The 18,048-nt window shown below is 37.0% G+C and overlaps 1 protein-coding gene across 3 annotated transcripts; it reads right to left on the reverse strand.

Annotated features, from left to right (window-relative positions):
• Positions 1–9,725: 9,725 nt before the first annotated feature.
• Positions 9,726–16,880, reverse strand: LOC109818982 (uncharacterized). Of its 3 annotated transcripts, none has more exons than XM_083062707.1 (7): positions 16,793–16,814; positions 13,016–13,177; positions 11,845–12,072; positions 10,712–10,982; positions 10,412–10,499; positions 10,299–10,340; positions 9,726–9,809 (listed from the first exon to the last, which is right to left on the reverse strand). In XM_083062707.1, exons 2-6 carry the CDS (start codon positions 13,162–13,164, stop codon positions 10,330–10,332), a joined length of 747 nt encoding a protein of 248 aa, XP_082918833.1. In that variant the 5' UTR covers positions 13,165–13,177; positions 16,793–16,814; the 3' UTR covers positions 9,726–9,809; positions 10,299–10,329. The 3 variants fall into 3 exon arrangements, with proteins under 3 accessions (XP_082918833.1, XP_082918831.1, XP_082918832.1); XM_083062705.1 differs by having other exon boundaries at positions 9,728–9,809; positions 10,712–10,985; positions 16,793–16,880; XM_083062706.1 differs by having other exon boundaries at positions 9,737–9,809; positions 10,712–10,985; positions 11,845–12,069; positions 16,793–16,811.
• Between the last annotated feature and the right edge of the window lie 1,168 nt (positions 16,881–18,048).

Here is an 18,048-nt window from a genome sequence, read left to right on the forward strand (position 1 = left end):
CTAATCCCCAAGAAACCAAAAAGATAGAAACTCAAGTTGAGGACTTGTTGAAGAAGGGATGGGTTCAAAAGAGCCTTAGCCCTTGTGTCGTCATCGTTCTTTTGGTGCCTAAGAAGGATGGAAAATGGAGGATGTGCACGAATTGTAAAGCCATCAATAACATCACCATAAAATATAGGCACCCAATCCTTAGGTTAGATGATATGTTAGATGAGTTACATGGGCCATCATATTCTCCAAAATTGATCTTAAGAGTGGTTATCACCAAATTAGAATCAAAGAGGGTGATGAATGGAAAATCGCTTTTAAAACCAAGTTTGGTTTGTATGAATGGTTAGTGATGCCTCTTGGTCTCACCAATGCCCCTGGCACCTTCATGCGTCTAATGAATCATGTACTTAGAGATTGCATAGGAAAACTTGTAGTTGTTTATTTTGATGACATTCTAGTTTTTAGCAAATCCGTATATGAGCATCTTGGACATCTAAGAGAAGTCTTAATAATTCATAAGGACAACCACCTTTATGCCAACTTGGAAAAATGCACCTTTTGTAAAGAGAATGTGAACTTTTTGGGCTTTATAGTTGGCAAAGAGGGAGTGCAAGTTGACCTCGAGAAAATAAAATCCGTCCGAGATTGGCCCACCTTAAAAAGTGTGGGAGATGTGAGGAGCTTCCATGGTTTGGCAAGCTTCTATAGAAGATTTGTGAAAGACTTCTCCACACTTGCATCCCCTCTTAATGAGCTTGTTAAGAAGGATGTTCCTTTCATTTGGGGTGAAGCAAGAAAAAGCTTTCAATGATCTTAAGGAAAAGCTCACCAATGCACCCATTCTAGCCCTCCCAAACTTTGCTCAAACCTTTGAGCTAGAATGTGATGCATCCAGTTTTGGCATAGGTGCCATGTTACTTCAAGGAGGCTAGCCCATTGCTTACTTTAGTGAAAAACTTCATGGGGCCACCTTGAATTATCCCACCCATGACAAAGAGCTTTATGCCCTTATTAGAGCCCTCCAAGTTTGGGAGCATTACTTAGTGACTAGGGAATTCATCATACACACCGACCATGAGTCACTTAAGTACATTAGAGGGCAAGGGAAGTTAAACAAAAGACATGCCAAGTGGGTTGAATATCTTGAGCAATTCCCTTATATTATCAAATACAAGAAAGGAAAGAATAATGTGGTGGCAGATGCTTTATCTTGCAAGCACTCATTACTCTTTTCCTTGGGGTCTCAAATTCTTGGTTTTGATAATATAAAGGAGTTGTATGAGGATGATCAAGATTTCCAATCCACCTTCACCAAATGCCTTTAAAAGCCTTTTGATGGGTTCTATCTTCTTGAGGGGTACCTTTTTAAAATGGGAAAACTTTGTATACCCAAAGGATCCATTAGAAAGCTTTTGGTTAAGAAAAGTCACGAGGGAGGTCTCATGGACCATTTTGGGATTGATAAAACCCTAAACCTTTTGAAATCTAAATTTTATTGGCCACACATGAGAGTGGACGTTCAAAGGCATTGCTCCAGGTGTATCACTTGCCTTTAAGCAAAATCAAGAGTAATGCCTCATGGACTCTACACCCTTCTTCCTATAGCTAGCTCCCTTTGGGTTGACATTAGTATGGATTTTGTGCTTGGTCTCCTAAGGACCCAAAGGGAGTTTGATTCTATCTTTGTGGTTGTGGATCGTTGTTAAGTCTCAATTTTACCTCTTTTTGGATGAGACTTATTAGACAAATTCCACTCATCCTATGAACCATTGCAATATAATTGTTCTCTTTTTGGTTCATTTTGTGTGCAGATATAACTAACCCATATTTACCTCAATACCTTAATATACCTCATTTTTTGTGTAGGTATTGAGCTAGAGAATTGAGGATTGAAGACTCTTAGGATTGGAAATATAAGAAGCTGAGGAGCAGAGCAGGGTGGCTGCGCCGGGCGCAAGATGATCTGCGCCGGGCTTGAGCGAAACAGAGCATCTCACATCTGGAAGCAATTGCGCCGGGCGTAATTGATAATTACGCCGGGCGTGACGCTTGGCAGAGACTCAAGAGAAGAATATGCGCCGGGCGCTGAGACTTACGCGCCGGGCGTGAAACCCTAATCTGACCTCCCAGGCTCGCATTTAAGGAGAACTTCGAGGGTTTTTCCCTCATTCTCACATGGGGCGACTCTAGGAGCTGCGGAAGGGATTCCCAGGGCTTGGGATCGTCCGTGTGCGGATCTTTCCTTCGGTTCTTCACTTCCTCTTCCATCTCTATTTTGTTTTTACCCTCTTTGTTGAGTGGTTTCACCCATTTTTGTGGGGTTAGATGTAACCAACGAATTCTATTGTAATCCTTACGATTTTAATGATATATATATATGTTGTTTTATTCTTTGTTGTGTTTGTTTCTATTCTTAATGCTTGCTTTGGACTGATCACCCTTTGCATGATTTAAGGTTCCATGGGTATTGGAAAATAACCTGTGAAACTAGTTCTGAAACATATGCCTAGTGGTGATTGTATCTAGGGATAGAGCTTGACCCATCAGTAGTCTTAAACCCTAGCCCGTAATGCGGGTGTAGATATTGGGTACTCAAGGGATTGATATTCAATATCCGCACCTAGGCTCTTTCTCTAAGGGATTAGGTTTGAGTAAACTCATGGGTTGACTAAGCAATGAATTCAACAAGAGATTAAGGATACATTAGTGTTACGTTTGGTGAAATCTGACCCCCACAACCTCACAATACCACAATACCATTCCTTACCTTTTCCACTCACAAAACAATATTTATTTACAGCTTTCATTCCAATAGTCACAACTTTGCATTCACTGCACAAACTATGAAATTGGAATTATTCTTTAGTCACGAATAGTCAATAAATGCTTATATTACCTTCTAATCCCTGTGGATACGATATTTTTTACTACTTGAACGGCCGGTATACTTGCCGTGTTTGAGACCGTTGATAGAATTAAACTGATTTACAATTATAACAAAAGTACTTCAACGGAAATCTCAACAAGTTTTTGGCGCCGTTGCCGGGGATTAGAATGGCGATTTAGTATTTATAGCTATTTGTGATTTAATCCTTTTTCTTTGTTTTTGTTATTCTTTGTTGAGCAATGAAGTGTTGGAACTAACTTGTGTACTCTAGTCTTCAGCTTTCTCTTGTGTGCAAGGTACTATTATGAGCTGAACTGACCAATCCCTCTGAGCATTGTTGAGCAATCATGAGGTTGACCACGGGGCAAAAAGGAACAAGAGCAACAAGAGGAGAAGGAGAATCAGAGCATTTCAAGTTGGTCACTGTCAGGCTCGGGACAGTAAACAAGCGCTTCCTGGGAGGCAACCCAGAGATCTGACTTTATTTACGTGTTTATCGTTTCGTTCGTGTTTTAGATTTCAGTGCCAATGTTTGTCATGCATAGTTGTTTTGTGTTACGTGTTGTTCTGTGCCATATGTGTTGTTTTGTATTATGTGTTGTGTTTTGTGGTATATGTTGTTTTGTGTTATATGTTGTTGTGTTATGTGTGTTTGTGTTAATTGTTAAGTGTTTGAATCATGTTTGAATAAGTAAATATAGGGTATATTTTGTTTGGAGTGTGAAGAACTGAGGTAACTCTGTTTCCTGGTGTGTTCAAGGCCTCCTTTCAACGAAAATTTAGGCAAAACTGACCATATCAGAGTCACGCGCCCGGCGCGCCTTACCTCGCGCCCAGCGCAAGACTCGAATTGTGGTCTCTGGAACCCACCACGCCGGGCGCGCTTAACGTAAGCCCGGCGCGATATCAGAGTTGAAACCTATGTGCTTTTTACTGATAGCAAGCCCGGCGTGCCTGTGTCGCGCCCGGCGAGCACCCTCCTGATGCCACATATTTCTTTGTTTTCAATCATGCTTCTTTGTGTATTTGTTGTGTTTAATTTTGGTCTAAGGTTGTTCTTCATTGTTGTTATTCGTTCTTGGTAGTCACTGTGTTTAATTGGTATGCTCACCATGTCTTTTATGATTATGCTCTTTCACCACTTCTGGTTACTAGGACTTTCAGGTATATACTGGTTGGCCTAGGGACCAGGCTTCTCAGTTGGGGGAGCAGAGCTGCATTGCTAATGCAGATGAGGTGAAGCACCTACTGAGGATGATGACCAGGATGGAAGCAGATGGAGCTCACCTTAGTTTACCTCTGTTTGCAATTTATTTTCTGTTTGCAATTTATTTTTCTGTTTTTTATTTTCAGTACTTTAACTGTTTTTATATAGTCTTTTTGGTGATTACTTTGTTGGTTCTTTTTGTAAATATTCTGCTTTAGCATGGTTTTTGATCTTGTTGATACCTGCTTTGCTTGTGGTTGATTCTGGATTGTAGTTTGCTTGATGTTATGGTGCATGTACCCTAGACATTTTCAAGTCACATTAGATCTTTAGTTCATAACTAGTTGCATACGGGTTTCAATGTTGATCATAGAATTGAGCTGAGTTTGATAAATTGTGGATGCATAGCCGGGTGAGGTTTGAGCCTAAAACACTTATGAGTGAACTACGCTTAAGTTGCATGATAGACTTTGCTTGAGTTTCCCTGGTGGTTTGCTTATGTTGTGCACTTATATGATCAAGGCATTCATACTCCTCTATTTTGTAACCATCTAAGCCAAAAAGCCATCTCCACTCTTCACTTGACCCATACCTTTCTAAGCCTAAACACCACACCTTCCACTTGTCCCAAACCATAGAAAATTTAACCATAACCTTTGCTTTGGTTAAGAGAGCAAATTGATGACATCAAACAAGTTTGGGGGAGTTGTTAGGTGAGGAATTTTGGGAAGAAGAAAATATGTGGTCAGCCATTCAAAATAAAAAAAAAAAAAATAAAAAAAAAAAAAGCAAAACAAAAGCAAAAATATTAAGATGCAAAAATGTAAATATGCATCTCATAAAGGCTAATGGCTTGGATCAGGTAAAGGGCATGTGCCAAAATATGTAATGGGGTATGGAGAGGGATATCATTGTAGAAATCTCAATTGCTCTCTTAAGCTATAGCACCTTCAATTCTTGAAAAACCATAAGACTGCTATTGCTTGACCCTGCTTGAACCACCAGCCCTAATAAAGACCTTGCGATAAGTGCCTGCATTTGTTTTACCACTGGTTTCATTTGGAAACGAAGAGCAAAGTTGAATTATGTGGCGTGAGTAGTAGACTAGAGAGAAACACTCACCCTGATACACTAGTGTGCATAGAGAGAAACATTTTCCTAGTGAGGATGCATACACAGATAGTCATTACTCTTCTCAGCTCTTTGATCTCTTTTGAAACCTTTGTTTGCACCTTGTCATGTTCTATTGCAATAATTGTGATTGGAAATTCATCTGAGGTTCATGCTTGCGAAAAGAAGATACAAGTAAACTAGGATGTAGAAATTGACTCACTTGCATTACTTGTTATCTGCTAGATTAATTACCTTTTGCTTGAGGACAAGCAAGGTTCTAAGTTTGGGGGAGTTGTTAAGTCTCAATTTTACCTCTTTTTGGATGAGACTTATTAGACAAATTCCACTCATCCTATGAACCATTGCAATATAATTGTTCTCTTTTTGGTTCATTTTGTGTGCAGATATAACTAACCCATATTTACCTCAATACCTTAATATACCTCATTTTTTGTGTAGGTATTGAGCTAGAGAATTGAGGATTGAAGACTCTTAGGATTGGAAATATAAGAAGCTGAGGAGCAGAGCAGGGTGGCTGCGCCGGGCGCAAGATGATCTGCGCCGGGCTTGAGCGAAACAGAGCATCTCACATCTGGAAGCAATTGCGCCGGGCGTAATTGATAATTACGCCGGGCGTGACGCTTGGCAGAGACTCAAGAGAAGAATATGCGCCGGGCGCTGAGACTTACGCGCCGGGCGTGAAACCCTAATCTGACCTCCCAGGCTCGCATTTAAGGAGAACTTCGAGGGTTTTTCCCTCATTCTCACATGGGGCGACTCTAGGAGCTGCGGAAGGGATTCCCAGGGCTTGGGATCGTCCGTGTGCGGATCTTTCCTTCGGTTCTTCACTTCCTCTTCCATCTCTATTTTGTTTTTACCCTCTTTGTTGAGTGGTTTCACCCATTTTTGTGGGGTTAGATGTAACCAACGAATTCTATTGTAATCCTTACGATTTTAATGATATATATATATGTTGTTTTATTCTTTGTTGTGTTTGTTTCTATTCTTAATGCTTGCTTTGGACTGATCACCCTTTGCATGATTTAAGGTTCCATGGGTATTGGAAAATAACCTGTGAAACTAGTTCTGAAACATATGCCTAGTGGTGATTGTATCTAGGGATAGAGCTTGACCCATCAGTAGTCTTAAACCCTAGCCCGTAATGCGGGTGTAGATATTGGGTACTCAAGGGATTGATATTCAATATCCGCACCTAGGCTCTTTCTCTAAGGGATTAGGTTTGAGTAAACTCATGGGTTGACTAAGCAATGAATTCAACAAGAGATTAAGGATACATTAGTGTTACGTTTGGTGAAATCTGACCCCCACAACCTCACAATACCACAATACCATTCCTTACCTTTTCCACTCACAAAACAATATTTATTTACAGCTTTCATTCCAATAGTCACAACTTTGCATTCACTGCACAAACTATGAAATTGGAATTATTCTTTAGTCACGAATAGTCAATAAATGCTTATATTACCTTCTAATCCCTGTGGATACGATATTTTTTACTACTTGAACGGCCGGTATACTTGCCGTGTTTGAGACCGTTGATAGAATTAAACTGATTTACAATTATAACAAAAGTACTTCAACGGAAATCTCAACAATCGTTTTAGCAAAATGGCTCATTTTATACCATGCCACAAAGTAGATGATGTTAGTTATATTGTTAAACTTTTCTTCAAAGAGGTGGTCCGTTTGCATGGGTTACCCAAGATTATTGTGTCCGATAGGGATGCTAAGTTCCTTAGTCACTTTTGGAAAATTCATTGGGAAAAACTAGGAATAAAGCTTGTCTATTCCACTACTTGGCACCCACAAACCGATGGACAAACCGAAATAGTGAATAGGTCCTTATCCACATTTTTGAGGGTCATTTTAAAAGGGAACAAGAAAACTTGGGATGAATGCCTCCCCCACATAGAGTTTGCTTATAATTAGAGTAGTCCACAATATTACTAACCTATCTCCTTTTGAAGTTGTATATGACTTTAATCCCCTTACCCCTCTTGACTTGCTCCCACTCCCTAATACTACTTCCTTGTACCACAAAGAAGGAGTATCTAGGACTGAATTTATAAGAAAATAACATGAGAAAGTTGATAAATCATAATTTTCGTGCATTTTCTTACCTTTGTAATCTCCCATTAAATATTGTTAGTGCCTAATTGTTTTCTCTTGCCATATTTTATTGTTTTGAGGTTTATTGGGCTATTAATCTAGAACTTCATTTAATTGGATTTATTAGCCTAATTAATTTCATAATCATTTTTTGCAAAGAACTTGGAAGCACTTATTGGACTAGGAGCACTGTCACATGGACTTGCCATGCATGTGGACCAACTTCAGCATAGTTTTTATTTTAGTTTTCTATTTCGTTTTTGGTGTGTAATTGATCAACTGGGTCAACCCAATAGTTGGACCCGAATTCAAAAGTTCGTAGGGAACCTAGGTCAATTTATTTAGGTCAGCCTAGGGGGACAAAGGGGACACAGCCGCCACTCCCTTTTTGGCTCCTGGACGAGTTTTGAAGGAAGCCATTTTTGGAGACTCACTTTTCTGTAGTTTGTTTCCTTTTGCATTTCGTTTTCTTCCTCTTCTTCCATTTCTCATTTTGTTTTCTTCTTGTTGTCTTCCTCCATGGAAGGCTAAACTGTAATATTTTCTAACTCAGTTTAATGCTCATTGAGGTTTGTTTGTTTCATTGCATTTTCGTGTTCTAAACCTTGTTTTTTCCATGCTTAATGGTATTCGTTCAACTAGACCAAATGTCTGCTCATGGTTTGCTTAATCCCATGAAATAGAGAAATGAATGTATGCTAATGCTTTATTTGTGTGCATTCAATTAATGGTAATGACGTTTAGTGATTACTAGAACTGAACCAAGGTTTAAAATGATAGAAGATGATATTTTGAACCAATGATTTGTGTGTTATAACTGAGTTGGAGAATATATTGTTTCATTGATTACTGTTCACGTGTTTATTTATTTATTTGAATCTAAATTTCCCCCCATAGTGTGTGTATTCGTGTTTGCATCATAAGAACCTCGGACTGGCTTGTTGCTCCTTGAGAGACGACGTAGGAGTCGCTTCCTAGTACTACAAATTTCATAAAATTTGATCGGGTACAACACCGGTCAAATTTGGCGTCATTGCCGGGGAGTAACGCTCCAGCCAAAGGTTCATAATATAGTGTGTGTTGTGTTATGTTCGTGTTCGTGTTCGTGGTTGTGAATGTGAGTGTGTCTCTTTTCGTGTGTTAATTGTGAAGTGTAGTGAGTTAGTAGGGTAACTCTGTTTTTGGTGCATTTTGGTGCATGTCGGTGCGTTTCTGGTGCATGTTTGGTGCGTGTTTGGTGCGTTTTGGCTCTGTTTTTGGTGCGTTTTGGCTCTGTTTTTGGTGCATTTTTGCTCTATTTTGGTGCATGTGTGCTCTGTTTTCATTTAGTGTGTGTGGGCATACTATGTTTTCGCTGTCTACTACTCCTTTGTTTGGGGTATGAAAATCGGGTCCAAGTTGTTGAAATGTTGCAATTTCATGTGCGCGTGAATAGTGATGAATAGTACCCAATTTTGCCAATTAATTGGGATTTTTGGTTTTGATAGCTAGACTTGTTATTTTTGCCTCAAATTTGTGTGGTAACTTCTTTCAACCCATATTTTGTGTGAAAAATACCAGAGGCCCTCAAGGTGGTCCAGATTTGAAGATACAAAAATTTTTCAAACTAGTTTTCAGCAAAACTTCAAACGGCCATAACTTTTGCTCTAGTTATCAGAATTAAACATTCATTATATGCATTTTGAGTAGAAAAACGAGATCTATCAAACCCAGATAGCTATTCTATCTGGCCCCAACTAGATTTTCAAAAAAAAGGTCGTTTACTATTTTTTTTTTCTAATTTTGAAGTTTTATTTCCCTATTTTTCCAAACTTTTCATAGGTGGTTCATATAGTTAGGCTTTGAATTTTGCTTTGAATTTGTGGTAGTTTCTAATGATTTTAGGATGATATTGGTGCATTAGTTGTGATGGTTTCCAAGTTTGCATTAAAAATTCCCATTTTACCCCTACTGTTCACGTGGTAGTTGCATGTGATTGCATGTAGTGCATGACTAGGAATAATCCAGGCATTTTGCATCCATTTGGTCCTGAAATAGATAGGACCTTCCTTAGATTAGTTAGAGAACATATAGTCCCACTTTCTGAGAGTGATAGCCATAGTGTAAGTGTAGCATCTAAAGTTGACTCAACTAAAAATATGGGTGACCAACCTGCACCTCGAGAGAGAACACTTAGGGAGATGGTTGCACCTGATTTCACATATGAGAGTTTATGCATTCAATACCCAGAGGAAGATGTGCCTTTTGTGCTTAAAACTGGACTAATCCATTTGTTGCCTAAGTTTCATGGTCGTGCAGGTGAGGATCCACACAAACATCTCAAGGACTTCCACATACTTAGTTCTACCATGAGACCATATAATGTCCCAAATAAGAAATTATAGCATAGAAAATGGAAATTAATTAGACACAAGGATTTAATCACACACGTCAATGATGGTGGAATTACAAGTCTTCTCTTTTCTCCAACTTGCATGCCTGAGGATCATGAATATACATGCATATACATCACAATGGTAAATAGAATATTATTTATATGAAAATAGCTAGTAACACTCTTTCCAGCAATGTGTGGACACACGCTCCTTTTCAACCAATAAGGACGTTAGCTTGAGTTTTCATTTTCTGTTTTCACTTGTTAATTACAAAATTTGTCACCTTGTATTCAATTTATTTCTTATTTTCAAGTATTTGTACAGGAAAACGAGAAAACAAAAAAAAGTTGTTTCTTCCTTGTACAAATCTTTGAAGAAAAAAACAGATAGAAAAATAGTTACAGTTTTGTAATAAAAAAAATAAAAACAGAAAATGAGATTAGGAAATAAAAACAACGCCATTAAACAGACCCTATTAGAGAAATTAATGAAGGGGCATGTCAAAAAATGATATTACAGGCATTTCGTTCATTCAATAAAAGTAAAAGCTGGACGATGGAAAAGAACAAAGATAAAATGTCAAAATGACTACCTTCAAGGCCAACATCCCAACCCTCGATAACTTATCCTTTACCTGAAAAAAGTTAATACAAGTAAGCTAAAAGAGTCATCCAGGTAACAGAATGTTTAAGTAAATGGTGTTACCAAGGCGAAATTTCAAAGGAGCTTGGCCAGCATTTGACTCAAATACTACTCCATTTTCTCTCAACTTGCCAGTGTAATTGATGCTGATCTGTAACCAAAGACTACTTATTTGAGTCAAATCAAAATCTGGAATTCATTATTTATTTATTTATTGATACAATGGTGCTAATGAGGTTCGATGACCTAATGTAAACTGCTGAACCCCTCACCACTAACTTAATCCTAGTGGCTTAGCAATTCTTTTGGTTTGATTTCATAGAATTGGTTGCTCAAATATTTAAAATCATTTAAATGAACTACCTTTTTCCCCAAAGCAGCAATTTTTCCATCTTTTATCCCTTTCTCTAGTTCTTGAATAACTAGTCCATTTGACAATGTTCTAACTTGGGAAGGCTCTGCATCTTCCCTCTTATTTCTGTCCTCCGTCATCTGAGTCTCACCTCTTTGCTCAACAAATAGTGATACAGGCATATCAGAATTTACAAGCTCCCCATTGCCCTGACTTTTACCCATCTTTTTCCTTTTCTTAACTTTTCTATCCTCAAGGAAGTCATGACCACTGTTGTCTGCACTGCTGGCCCAGAAAAATTAAAAATCTAAGATGATTGCACAAAATAGGTTATATTGTATGTCTCAGACTAAAAGTAGACAATAAACACACAAAAAAATAAAGAGCTCTTTATACACAACTTAAATAGTGAAAATGGCGTAAAGAAATAAGTTTATCACCATTCAGCAAAATAAGAAAAATTCATATTGATACTGACCAAGGAGCTAGGGCAATTTTCTTCTTAAATGTATTCTAAACCAAATAACCCATGTACTAGGTTGTGTCTTTAAATGAGCAACTCTTCAATTTTTCTGTCAGTTTGCTGCTAATTCACAAAAAAGACAAATATTTATCCTTTTCTCCCAGGATTTGCAGACCTGAATGGCAGTCCCACTTCAGTTGTGTATTAATGCTTATCACTACCCTATCAAATAATAGCTAATTAACTTGCCATGAAATCATGAGTTTTTTGAATTATTATTCTTTTTTAACCTATATTAGAACTACTACTAGCAAGGCACTTATCCAATATCCTTATTAATTGCTGTTTTTCCTTATATATTATTCCCCTTTAGCTTCCTTTCTATTATATATTCCTTGAGCAGTATGGCAAGATTTACTGCTTGATTCAAAATCAACTTGTTTTCAATTTGATATAGGAATTTTATTTGTTAGTTGCTTCTTACTTAAAAGGAACAAGGATATTTTATAGATGCTTTAACAAAGCATAAAAAAATTGAACCAATTCAAGTCAGTCAGCATTGATATAACTACCCAGATAGTCTTGGAAATGTTTAAACTTGTTCAATGTTCACTAGTTTGACAGGTTTTTTTAATAAAATTAATTCTGTCACCAGTTCAATTTTAGAATTAAAGCATGTACTTCTCATTAGTTAGCTTCTGATGCTGCTCTTTATCTTCAAAAGAATTATGAATCAGATTCTGGGACTCTGCTGCATCTCTGTTGGCTTTGTCCTCTTGGATGATATCTTCATGAAAGCCATTGTCACTGTTGTTTGCCTGTCCTTTCTTTTTCCTCTTTGTTCTACTCTTTTTAGGATCCGACTCAGCAGAAGGCAATGCAACGTTGTCTGAAATATTAACATCCCTGCTGATTTGCTCAAGCATATCAGATATAAAATTTTCATTTTTCTTTCTTTAACAGGATGACACAAGTTTAATATAAAATAAAATCACAGGAAATGGCAGCAGAGAAAACAAAGTGAAGTTTTGAATGTTGGACAATTTCAACATGACATCTTCATTGAAAGTAACTGCATAAATTCATTGGTAAGCAGAGAGAATTCTTCTCAAGTTTTACTTCTTTTAGCATTGAAGGGTTTTCATTCAGTATTCAATTGTGAAATGGTAGACTATTTTTGGAAGTCATTTGTAAATTTGGTTTCTATATCTGCAATATTAAGTGATGGGAAAGAACACCTTAGTTGCTTGCAACTTGCAGAAAGATGGCAGAAGAGCACAATTTTATGAAGCACCAAGTGCATATTATATTGAGGTAAATTCCATGGGAACCATAAATTCCTTTGCTATACTTGTATAAGCATGTGGATATTTCACAACGAGTATAATTTGTTAGGTCTGATAATGAGATGAGGGTGTGCATGGATAATTAGACATGTTATGGGGTGAGGGAGCCTATTATGTGGAAAGGGGAATATATAGAGGGTATTATCGTGGCTAGAAGTCCATTTTTGGTCCATTTTGGGGGAAACTCTTCTAATCTTTTCCATCATACTCTTCTATATTTAGGCCCCTAATAGAATTCCTGTGAAATGTGAATCACATGTATTCTCTCAAAAAATTTCATTAGGATGGCCAACCTAATTGTACTACTAACATAAGCACCAATTATGGTATCTCTGTTGCTGAAAAGACTGATTTGTGAGTTGCTGTTGCATGTGCAGCACATGAAGAGTATTTTTTACCTTCTTCATTACCAAACATATATCATGTTGCATGGTTATTCTATTAAAGAAAAAACAGCTAACAAGTACTATCCAGTTATAAACAGAAGTTAATTAAGAAAAATTCACTCATTAACCGTGTGCAGATTAACAAGATTGTTATGGTAAGAATCAGTAGCAACCAGATGCACCTCCTCCTTAGACCGTTCTTTCCTTTTCTTCTTTGGCTTTTCACCCTGTCTGTTATCAACCTGAGAGGAAGGTAGTATTTTATCCATGGTTTCAGTTTCCCTGCTTCATATCAAAGACAAAACAGATTAACAACCAAACCAGAAATCTTTGCAAATAACACAAAAAAAGGTAGTACATAAGGGCATTTTAAGCTCTACTTTCTAGAACATTGTGATTGAAAGTAAGCACTTAACCAAGGAACAAATCCTCTATCAAGGTGGCATATAGGTAGTCACAAAAAAATATGTAATTAAATATTTTTCAATATCCGAAGCTTTTACACCTGTTGCAAAAGTTGTTAGAAAAATAATCAATGTATTTGGACAAACTGCAGAAACTTGCTAAAAAGCATTTATTTTTGAAAAATAATCAATGTATTTAGGGATTCTATGTAATCTAACAACTTCTTTAAAGAAAAATCTTAAGATATGGCTAGCTTCATCTATTTTGTTGCATTATATAAAGTGAGTCATTTTTGAAAATCTGTCCACTACCACAAAAATAGAATTGTGTCCCCTTTGGGTTCTTGGGAGACCAAGTATAAAATCCATGCTTATGTCAACTCAAGGGGTTCTAACTATTGGTAGAGGTGTGTAGAGTCAATGAGGCATAAATTTAGATTTAACTTGTAAACAAGCTATGCATTTAGAGCAATACATTTGAACATTTACTCTCATGTATGGCCAATAAAATCTTTCTTTTATTAACCCCATAAAGGTGCTAGGAGCATTGGTGAAGCCAAAAGGCATGACTAACCATTCATACAATCCAAACTTAGTCTTAAAAGATATTTTTCATTCATCCCATTCTTTAATCCTTATTTGGTGATAACCACTTTTAAGATCAATTTTAGAGAATATGAGTACTCCATGCAACTCATCTAGCATATCATTTAGTCTAGGGATTGGATGCCTATATTTTACAGTTATGTTATTAATAGCTCTACAATTTGTGCACATTCTCCAAGTCCCATCTTTCTTTAGAACTAGAAGAACAGGCACAACACAAGAGCTTAGGCTCTTTTGAACACATCCTTTCTTCATCAAGCTTTCAACTTGAGTCTCTATTTCCTTTGTTTCTTGGGGGTTGGTCCTATAGGTTGGCCTATTAGGTAGGCTACCCCTGGGAACCAAATCAGTTTGATATTCTATTCCTCTTAAAGGGGGAAGCCACTTGGAACTTCTTTGGGAAATAGATCATCAAATTCCTTTAAAAGAATTTGAACCCCCTTAGGTAGAGACTTGAGTGCAAAACTTGTGGTAGCAAGTGTCTCTTTAACATAGAGAAGGTAAAGGGGTTGTTCAACTAGAAGACATTGTTTAAAGGAATGATTTATAGAAAAATGACTATTAGGAACAACTTCCTTGCAAGAGACACTACCTTCCAACTTTATCACCTTCTCTTCCTCCTTTTAAAGACTTAGGAGTTTTTTTTTTATCTCTTTTCATTTTTTTTCTTAATGTAATTTTTTTTCATAAATACTTGATCCTCCAACACTTGTGATGGTGAAAGAGGAGTCAAGGTATGTTTCTTGCATAGGTGTACTAGGCGAATCTTATTAGTCACACTATCATGAATGGTCTTCCTATCATATTGCCAAGGTCTACCAAGTAAAATATGACTTGCATCCATTGGGATTACATCACATAAAACTTCATCTTTACATTTTCCAATGGAGAAAGGAACATTTACTTGGTCCTTAACTTCTATAGGTTCATCCTCATTAAACCATTGAAGTTTATAAGATTTAAGATGGGCTATAGTAGTTAGGTGAAGCTTTTCAACTAACCTTTGACCTACAAAATTATTGGAACATCCACTATCAACAATGAGAGAACAAGTTTTCTTAAAAATTTTACATCTAGAATTGAAAAGGTTATTTCTTTGTGATTGATCTTGTTCACTAAGTTGGTTGGTAAGTAACCTCTGGACAACCAATATTCCTAAGCACTTATTCGAAGATTTTTTTTTTTTCTAGTGGTCTTTCCTTCGAATTAGAAGAGTGACCCTCCTTCTTGAAGTCTTTTTTAGGGTATGAGGTAGATTTTTTCCTAAGGTTAGGCTTCCCTCTAAGATGTGGTTCTACCCTCACACAAAGTTGAACTAGTTCATTACGGTCTCTATAGGATAATAGTTCAACCTTGTCCCTAATTTCTAAGTTATGACCACCTTGGAACCTTGCAATGGTGGTCCCTTCCTTTTCCCTAATTCCAGCTCTCATCATAAGCAACTCCATTTGTTGCCTATATTCTTCCATAGTTTGATTTCTTTGATAGAGTCTTTGGAGCTTGTTCATTAACTCTCACATAATAAGGAATGTGCCTTTTCCTTAAGGCACTTCTAAGCTCATTCCAATATTGGATTGATTGGAGGCTCATGATTAAATCTTCTTCCCTTTTCAAGGGAAGTCCACCAATACATGACATACCCTTGAAAGCTAAGGGTAGCCAAACTCTTCTTTATTCACTCACATTGTGGCAAGTGAAGAGTTGTTTCACCTTCATCTCCCAATCCAAGTAATCCTCAACATTATCCTTTCAATGAAAGGGAAGAAGGACAACTCTATGTTCCTTGTGAGAGTCATGCCTAGGCCTATGCTGCATAGGAGATCATTGCTAGTAGCTATCATCATGGTGACTACTATAAAACCCTTCACTTGAGGTTAAGTGGGTGTGTGAATGATGGATCTCGGGTCGTGAACCTCCTTCCGCATGTTTGCCTCTAGAAGGCTTGGAAGTCCATCCCCATCTTACCTTTTGAGCTTTGAAGGCCCATTGTCCTCATGGACTTTGGGAATGCTAGCCTCACCACCCACCACTAGCTTGTTTAACAACCCTCTTATTGTTTCATTATTCTTTTCATTTCCTTATTTTTTTTTCTTTTCTGATATAAGCCCTAATTCATAGAGTTCATCTTTAGTACTCCTATGACTTCTAGGGGAATGATGACCGTGCACACTACTATCATGAGAATGATCACTCATTTTTGCAGAAAAGTTTTTCACAAGTTTTCAAATAAATTGCAAAAATAGAGTGATAAAGATTTTCACAAAATATTTTCCTTTTGGTGCAAGACTAAGTACTTGGAGGTCTAAGTATACATGTTGTACTATCAAGGGAGGTGAGCTACAAGGAGCCACTTAATAACCAAGCTTTTTCAAGTAGAAATTACTAAACCCCTTTATACTTGTCTCACAAAACAATTTTGCACACAATTCATGTAAATGTGTGTTTGTGCATGAACCCCTAATAGGCAAAGAAGCCTTCTAAACGAACTTGGAACGTTCCTAACTACATTTAGAAAGTAAACTAACGAAGAAAGCAAGTTAAAGCATATACTAGTTGAATGCCCTAGGGTGGAAGTCTAAGTGACACTTAGAGCCCCTTAGAACACTTCCACAAGTACTAAACATTCTAAGAAAGCAAGTAAACTAGACGAGTCCTAGTGGAAGCCCAAATGACACTTAGAGCCCTATGGGACACTTCCACAAGTACTAACGGATACTAGGTTTCAATTAGAAAACTTAGGAATGGTGGGAGAACACAAACTATGTTTCCAATTCACCTCTAGTAAGTCTATACAATTTTAAAGAAAAGAATATAAAAGGTCTAGCAACCAAATGAACCTCTAATGAAACACAAATGAAATGAAAATTCAAGCAATTTGGTGACTCACTTTTGCAATGAAGTTTAGAGAACGATTTGCTTAGTGATGGAAATTTCCGTCTCTAAAGTGGTCTCTAATCCAGTTAGAATTTTATGTAATCTTCTTGGATCTGCAAAAAGAGAAAACAAGTTAGCCACTCCAATGCATGTAAAAGCAACCAATTTTTTTACTGAGTTTGAGGACAATGACACAACTATAGGGTTTAGGGTTTACGGCCTGACATAACAAGATCGCATACCTTTTTCATTATTTGTCGACTAAAATAATCATGTAAATACAACCAATTTTTAACGAGATGAGGATCAGAGGCAAATATATAGGGCTTTCATGACCTATATTTTCTCACAATGAATACAAAATGTATCTAATACAAATTGTCTACATTTTTCGACATCGAGGTCAGACGTAACAAGATCGTATACCTCTTTTATCATTTGTCGACTAAAATAATCATGTTGTAAATACAACCAATTTTTACTACGATGACGGACACAACCAACTATAAAGGGCATGGAAGCCCTATATTTTCTCACGATCAATATAAAATGTATTTAACAACAACCGTCTCAATTTTTCGACATCAAGGTCAGGCATAAGAAGATCGTATACCTATTTCATCATTTGTTGACTAAAATAATCATCATATCAACACAATCATTTTTTTACCGAGATGAGGGACAAAAGCAAATATATAGGGCTTTCGTGCCCTATATTTTTTCACAATGAATACAAAATGCATCTAATAAAAACCGTCTCAACTTTTTGACATCTGGGTAAGGCATAAAAGATCGTATACCTTTTTGATTATTTGTTGACTAAAATAATTATCATGTAAATACAACCATGTTTTACCGAGATGAGGAACAGAGGTATGCAAGCAGATGGAACATCAACTGAGGTCAAATCTAACATCGTTAGGCATGAAAATCTAAGGGACATATATAGGACTTTATTACCCTATACTTTTCTCATGATGAATGAAAAATATATTGAATTACAATTGTCTCTAGTTTTTGACATCAGGGTTGAGCTTAGTCATAAAAAGATCAGATACCCTATTTGATGGAAACTTCTTGGAGAATCCAGAATGGTGTTGGCATCTCCTTCAAGTTTCTACCTAGACCTTTGGGTCCTTGACACTTCTCAAGCTTCACCAAAGCCTCCAAGACTTTTATGAAGAGAGAATTCAGAGAAATGTCTCAGCTATGCTCTCATATATCAACCAAAAGTGTTTACATAGTGAAGGAAATGCCTTATATAGAGAA

This window comes from Cajanus cajan, chromosome 8, assembly GCF_000230855.2.
Source record: "Cajanus cajan strain Asha chromosome 8, NIPB_CcT2T_4, whole genome shotgun sequence".
NCBI classification, from domain to species: Eukaryota; Viridiplantae; Streptophyta; class Magnoliopsida; order Fabales; family Fabaceae; genus Cajanus; species Cajanus cajan.

Coding starts and splice junctions, on each gene's coding strand:
- LOC109818982 (XM_083062705.1), bottom strand. CDS start 13,164: ATGGATAAAATACTACCTTCCTCTCAGGTTGATAACAGACAGGGTGAA. Junction 12,073..13,015: donor AATCTGCACACGGTTAATGA/GTGAATTTTTCT, acceptor TGAGCAAATCAG/CAGGGATGTTAATATTTCAG. Junction 10,986..11,844: donor CAGAAGCTAACTAATGAGAA/GTACATGCTTTA, acceptor TTTCTGGGCCAG/CAGTGCAGACAACAGTGGTC.